The sequence below is a fragment of the Lolium rigidum genome, chromosome 2 (genome assembly GCF_022539505.1).
Source record: "Lolium rigidum isolate FL_2022 chromosome 2, APGP_CSIRO_Lrig_0.1, whole genome shotgun sequence".
Classification (NCBI taxonomy): Eukaryota; Viridiplantae; Streptophyta; class Magnoliopsida; order Poales; family Poaceae; genus Lolium; species Lolium rigidum.
Genome location: NC_061509.1, coordinates 158,879,999 through 158,887,419, shown reverse-complemented (window position 1 = coordinate 158,887,419; position 7,421 = coordinate 158,879,999). Strand labels below are relative to the sequence as shown.

At 49.6% G+C, this 7,421-nt stretch overlaps 1 protein-coding gene across 1 annotated transcript; it reads left to right on the top strand.

Annotated features, from left to right (window-relative positions):
• The first annotated feature begins 5,060 nt into the window (after positions 1–5,060).
• Positions 5,061–6,414, top strand: LOC124687658 (CBS domain-containing protein CBSX5-like). The gene is made up of 2 exons (XM_047221421.1): positions 5,061–5,404; positions 5,559–6,414. The coding sequence occupies exons 1-2, from the start codon at positions 5,061–5,063 to the stop codon at positions 6,412–6,414; spliced, it is 1,200 nt and encodes a 399-aa protein (XP_047077377.1).
• The last annotated feature ends 1,007 nt before the right edge of the window (positions 6,415–7,421 follow it).

The window sequence follows — 7,421 nt, the reverse complement described above, 5'->3', positions numbered from 1 at the left end:
GACTGTCCGGTCTCCTAGCCACGATTGTTCCACCAGCGTCCAAAGATCTCCCCCTCGCATAAATCCACCATTCAACGCGGGGGAATTTTATTTTTTGCCCCTATTTACTTGGTACCTCTACAATTTGCCCTCAATTAGTTTGAGCTCTCCTTTTTCCACGCTTTAGTTTGGTAACTACATTATTTGCCGCCGTCGCTGCCTCGAGGTTAAAGATCAGACCATGAAGCTGTCCACATCAACCACACCAGCCAGCTCGTGCCGCCACCACTTCCAGCGGCCTCCGCAGTGCTACCTGAGCGTTCCCCATTGTAATTCCCCCTTTACTTTTTACAATCCGTTAATATGTCTTCTCAATTTCGCAGGTTGAGGTCCGGCTGGAGATCTGCTCGATATTTTACCTTGGATTTTCCTTGCTGCTACCTCAGCCCCCAGATTTCATTGATTTATTGGCTTCTCCGTCCGCTGGCTGGAGCTAGGAGCCACCGGCCATCTGCGTCTATACTACAGGGCACTGGCTGCACAACACCTACTTCCAATGGTATGCAAGCTCTAATCTCCTGCTCTTAAATTTTAATTTACATTGGCTGAACAGATACACCTTCTCTTTTTTAAATCATGATGTACTAATTTATTTGATACCCTGGAATCTCCCATTAATTAATTAGCTACAATGCAATTTGCTCTCCTGCAATCTTCCATCAAATGCATGTGTTCAAACATATTGGCTACGGACCACATAACAGAAGTTCATGGATTTCTCCGTTTGGATTTTGGCAATTTTCTGCAGCGATTTACTTGCCATGTCTTGAATCAATGGGTCCATCCTTTGCTGGTACTCCTACAATGCGGTAATTTTCGATGACACTGCTCGCAGTTCGTTTACCTGCATTTCTCTCTTGGATTCCTGGTTGCTCTGTTGTCAGTGTACGTACTTTATGTATTGCTTTTCAGCTGGTCGATAATTTTCGGCTTGCTCATGAATGTTACATATAACAATACCAAATCAATTAGTCAAACTGTAATTGTTGTGTGTGACTTTGGCCACAACTGTACGTGCTTTGAATTATGGCTGAGCTTTCTCTAAGTTTTGGCAAATGTAAGGTTAATGTTCCATCTATTATCCAGTTTGGCATCTATATTGGAAATAAAACATTTTCCTACACAAAAAAGCCCCATCCCCCCTAATTCAGGTTAAGTAGCACTTTCGTCATAGAAATACTTTTTTTTATTTATTTCTGATGTTTTATGTTTCACTACTGCTTTCATTTATTGCAGACTACATCTCTCCACTTTGTTTTCCTCATATTCTTATGTTCTTTGTGGTTGAGGTTCTCCAAAGGTGAGATGTTTGAAATTAAACCTCATCCTTTTCTCATATTGTTATTTATGACAGTTTTCCAGCAAAGGGGAAAAACACCATAGGTACAGATAAGTGATTATTTGTATCAAATGTTCATTAGTTGCATTCCCATCTCATAGGCTTTTGCATCTGCGTATCTTGATATAATTTATGAATATTAGACTCAATTATCTTGCAGTTTGTCCTTTTTACATTCCGTTTTCAGCTTCCAGTTTCTTCTACCTCACAATCTTTAAATGATTAGAGTAATAGAAAAGGAAACATAAACCAATGCGAGGAGGTTACTATATAGTTTTTATGTACAATTAATGCGAACATTCTGTCGTGTTTCTTGATAGTACACAACTACAGAACATCTTTGTTATTATTTTAGCTGCATCACTAATTCCTGTGAAAATGATGAATAGTAACCTTAGTTTGTTGATGTCTCTTTTCATGTATGGATATCTGAATACTTTGTTTATAGTATGCTACATAACAAGTAAGTCATTCTTCTCAGATTGTGTACAACATCAAGATAGAATATAACATGTTGTATTATCCAATAAAGCAGGTCCAGAAATATATTAAGATAGAGATAAATACATTCTCTCATGTACTATCTTCCCTAATACCACTAATATGCAGGTGTGGATGGTACAAGTTCAAAAGTTGCCTTCCATTATGGCACTTCAATAATACGAGGTTGGCTAGAAACCTATCTCTTGAGACAAATATGTATTGAGCGTGAATGTTCTAAGTGCAATGTATTGTGGAATCCACGTAATGCCAGTTATACTTAACATATGTATTAACTGAACGAGTTATTGGTATTTTTTAAAGCCTATTCTGAAAAGTGCTTTCAAGATGTGTAACTTGGTCCACAAAATTCTTTTTTTCCGTTCCTTTTTCCTTGGATGCTCATCTCCCCATGATGGCATATTCTGAATAAATATGCCAATGTAAAATTATACTGGATGCACAACACACTGCCTTTTCTCCACATAATGTAATATTTTGAATAAATTCGAAAACCTTTATTTTATGTGCATTGAAATCCCGCCGCAACGTGCGAGGTATCATCTAGTTTAACAAGATAAGAGCATCTCCAACAGGCGCTGTAAAATCTCGCGCTGTAAACTGGCGATTCGGCGCGCTGTATACCGCTGGCGCGCGTGATAGCGAATTTGCCCCCGGCAGAGGCTGTATTTTGCAGCACGCGTTACTGTGCGAAAAACGCACCTCCGGCAGAGGCTCTATTTTGCAGCGCGCGCGGGGCACAAACTGCTAATCCAACCGTTGTTTTGAAAATTAAATCAAACAAACTATGAAAATTTGACCGAAATACGAATATATTTTAAAAGTTCAACGATACAATGCGACATATAGAACGAAAATACAAATAACTACTCGTCCGACTCCCAGTCGAAGTCGGAGCTGCTCGGAGTCGTCTCCGACACCGGCGTCGTCGTCCACTCGAAGGAGGAGGAGGAGGAGAGGACGATGGTCGACGGCCCTGTGCCGTTCTTCTTTTGCTCCTCCTTCCTCGCCGCCTTCTCGGCCCTCGCCGCCTTCCTCACCGCGGACTCGGCGCGGCTAGCTTTTTTCTCTGCCTTCACCGCCGGCTTCTCCTCCTCCTTCTGCGCGTAGAAGGCCTCCGTGGCGGCGACGTCCTCGGGGAAGCGGCGCGCCCATTCGAGGCGCATCGCCTCGTCGCGCTCGGCGATGAGGAGGCGCTGCTCCGGCTCCCGCCGCCGGCGGCCTGCTTGCTCCCGCGTGATCACCGGCGGCGGCGGCGCGAGCATCTCCGCCTGCTCCCGCGTGAACACGTCGTGGAAGTTCATTGCGCGGCGGGAGCGGCCCAGCCGCCAGGCGACGGCATCGTACGCCCGCGCCGCCTCGTGCGCCGTGTCGAACGTGCCGAGGCGGATCTGTTCCTCACCGGAACGGATTTCCGCGTCGAATCGGCCGCTCGGTCGCGCCCGAACGTTGTGGTAGCCGGAGGCGGGGCGGCGGCGCGGAGGCATCTTCGCGCGAGGCGGAGGGGACGACGGCGGAGTCGCGAGGAAGCGGAACGGTCGGAGGCGGAGCGGCGCGGCGCGGGAGGGAGAGAGGCGGGGAGAGAGACGGACGCGTGGGAGGGATGTGAGTTGGCCGCTTTCGCGCGTGGCGAGTTTATAGCGCGCGCGGCAGCGCACGCGGCTAATTTCCCGCGCGGGATAGCGCGAAAGCGCGCGGGCGGCAAAAACTTTAGCGCGCGCGCTTTTTTCCCGCCTCCGCTGGAGCAGCGCGGCAAACCGGCGGTTTTTTTTGCCGCGCGAGATTTTTACAGCGTCTGTTGGAGATGCTCTAACGAGGCCCACCGGTGACCGTGACACGGTGAGCTGCGATCAGGATGCACGAAGTTAGAATCGATGCACGGAGTTCCATGGCAGATGATAAAGCCCTACGACCGCGGCAGGCATGGACCGAACTGCGAACAAGAGAAAGGGCATCCTTCGGGGTCGCCATCTCTCGTCTCGTAGCGATACGGCCCCAACCGCCACCATGTGATAATGTGATCTGCCATCGCCCATTTCGATAGGTACGGCAGCAATCCAGCTGTTCGTTCACGGCAGCATACGGCTCGTCGACGTGTACGAAGACCGTCGGCTTGGCGTCTACCGAGACGCAACTTCGCGCAGTTGTCTGCATCCCGGTATCATAGCTGTGCCTCTTCTCAAAATTTTCTATGTGATCCGTGTATTTGGACTGTAATGTGTCGTACGGGGACAGGGCGCATCTTCCTCTGAACATAACGTCGTGTCCGTCGTGGCAAATGTTAACATAACGAGCGCGACCATGTGTGTTTTGTAACCACTTGATTGCGTGCATGAGGCAAGCCAAATTGAAGTTGAATTGATCTTGGAATCTTTTAAAAATGCGTTTGGTGATCCATACTATGGTTCCCAGCTTGTATGGAGCAGAACAAATCGAAGTAGTGCTAGTACTAGCATGGACGTACTAATTGGACCGGACCACAATGGTTGAAACTTGGAAGATGTTTGGTGATCCCGTATATGACACCTGAGCTATCTAAACATACCAGTGTTAACCATCTGCCTTATCAAGGGAAAAATACTTCCTCATTCCATAAAAGGTTGTCAAAGTTTTGTCTAAATTTGGATATTTATCTAGATCGATATATCTAAATATATATAAACTTAGAACATCCTTTTATGGATAAATGTACTAACATGTATACGATAGTGCCCTGATTTACACATTTCAAGTTAAAGAGGAGCGAACCAAAGCATAGCCAGTGAGCTGTTGATAGCTCCCAGTCTGCTCGAGTTTGAGTCTACATACTCACATTATGCACATAATTACCTCTATCAATAACACATCGCTGCTGGTTTCTTCCCGATATGACCAATCATTATCCAATTTTTCAAAATTTAGGATCAGTAAAACACATATTTTTCATTTCAAATTAGGGAGTACTAAAACACAGATTGATACTGTTGAAGGGCATTCCAAATATCCTTGCAAGATTACAGCGCAACGTCCGTCGCATCTGCTCCAAATATAAATAGCCCTCACCGCAGATGAGCAGAATCGCACCACGCACTCTCGAGTCTCGCCCGCCCGACAACAGTGTATACATTCTCTGGCTTTCTCTCTCTGCAATCTCCCGTTTCCCTTGGTGGATCGTTTGTACGCGACATATAAGTCTGCGTGAATGGCGTCGAGCATTCTGTCCCACGTCGTCTCCGACCTCTGCATCGGCAAGCCGGCGGTGCGTGTTCTGCCGCAGTCGACTCCCATCGCGGCCGCGCTCGCCACGCTCCGCGCCGGCGCCGACCCCTTCGTCTTCGTCTTCGTGGACGCCGCGTCCTCGGACGCGAAGAAGACGGCCACGGCCGTGTCCGTCGTCAAGGTCAGCGTCGCCGAGATTCTGTGCTATGTCTGCGGCGACAGCGGTAACCTCGGCGACCCCGCCGCCGCGCTCAGCCGGCCCGTTTCCATGATCACGGCCGCGGTTGGTGACCACGGCGTCACTCGCCGAGTAGACCCACAGACAAGGTGAGTACCGTCAATCGCGACAGCCGCCGCCCTAGCTTTTTGATTCTTGTTTTGGTCGTGACTGTCTCTCTCATTGCATGCTGGCAACTATTATGGTGTTACGGTACTTATAGCGCATTTTGGACTAAGAAACTGATCGGTCCAACTTTTGCAGCCTTCTCGACGCCATCGACGTGCTACTGGCCAACAACTCGCACAGCCTGGTCGTCCCGCTCCACGCACGCGCCGGCCGCAAGAAGCACCACCATCACCACGTCCCTTCCGCCTCCTCTACCTACTGCGTGCTGACGCAGCAGGACATCGTTCGCCACCTCTTCGGCTCCATCAGCCTCTTCTCCCCGGTCGCCGCGCTCACCATCGCCTCCCTCGGCCTCATCCACCGGGACGTGCACGCCGTCCACGTCGACGACGACGCGCTCGACGCCATCCCGCTCCTACAGACATCCATCGGTTCAGGCACCGCCGTGGCCGTCGTCGCCGACGACAACGCGCTGGTCGGGGAGATCTGCCCGGGCGTGCTCAGCTCGTGCGACGTCGAGTCCGTGTCCGCCGCCTTCGCCGCGCTCTCCGCCGGCGACGTCATGACGTACATCGACTGCTACTTCTCGCCGCCCGAGTTCCTGCTTCGCTCCGTCAGAGCCCGGCTCACGGAAAAAGGGCTCCACGCCATGCGCGACATCATGGACGCCGCTTACACGACGGACGCTGCCGCTCTGTCCTCGTCGACGTCGTCATCTGACGAGGAGTCGCCGCTGGCGCGTTCCGGACGCGCGAGGAGGATGTCGTCGGGAACGGGAAGCTTCCGGTGGCGGTCGACGGAGGACGTGGCGGCCTGCCATGCTGGGAACTCGCTGGTGGCTGTCATGGCCCAGGCGCTCGCGCACCGGGTCGGCCACGTCTGGGTCGTCGAAGAGGTCACTGGTGCGCTAGTCGGAGTGGTGAGCTGCGCTGATGTGCTTGCTGTGCTCCGGAACCATCTCCGTCCGGAATGCTATTCAGATGAGTTGTGATCGACCATTGTAGATTTTTTTTTTTAATGACAGCAGGAGAGCTGCTGTTTTCATTGCAATAGTGGTGAAAGGTTACACAAAGGTTAGGAAGGCCGACAGAATGGCCTTCCTGTAAAAGAGGTCTACAAGAAGATCAACCCGAGTCGAAGGAGGTTCTGCCAGCCTGCACTACTAGAGGCAGTGGCGCACGTGCTAAGCTCCACACATTTGCCTCATCTTTAATTCTTGACGTGAACGCAAGCACATGTGTCTCTTTTTTATCGAAGATTCTTCTATTTCTCTCCTTCCAAAGCTCCCAACAGATTAAATTGGCAGCAGGTATAATCATTTTCCTTTGTGCTTTGGGCTGATCTCCCACCATCGCTTTGTACCATTGTTGAATGGATAAATCTTTGCTAATCCAACCAGAGGGGTTGATAGCCTCCAAGCTGAAATGATCCGCCATTTCCTCCCATATCTTATTACTGAAGGTGCACTCCGTGAACATGTGGCTTGCAGAGTGGGTAGAAGTACTCATTTTCCCATCGTCGCTGAAGTAGCTTGTCCGTCGTTAGAACCCTGTTGAGCATTAAGGTCCAGATGAAGAACTTGCACCTTGCGGGCGCCCACCCTTTCCAAATTATCTTGGAGTAGTCCGTTCTAGTTGTCCCCGGAAATTGTAGCCTATATGCTGATCGCGCCGTGTAAAAGGTCTTGTTACCAAATCTCCAGATGATGTCATCTGGTTCATCTGTTAGCTGCACCCTTTCGACCAGTTCTGCTAACTTAAGGAGCTGCGGAAGATGATGAACATCCAGGTGGTGCCTCGGATCAATCAACCATTTTTCATTAGACAAAGCCTCCTTAACTGTCCTGTTCTTCCGAATAGAGATTTTGAAAATGTCAGGAGCAATGTCGGCTGGGATCTGGTCAAATAACCATCTGTCCGTCCAGAAAGTTGCCCTTTCCCCATTACCAATGGTGATTCTAGTTGCAGCTGCGAACAGATCCCACTCTCTCTTAGTTGA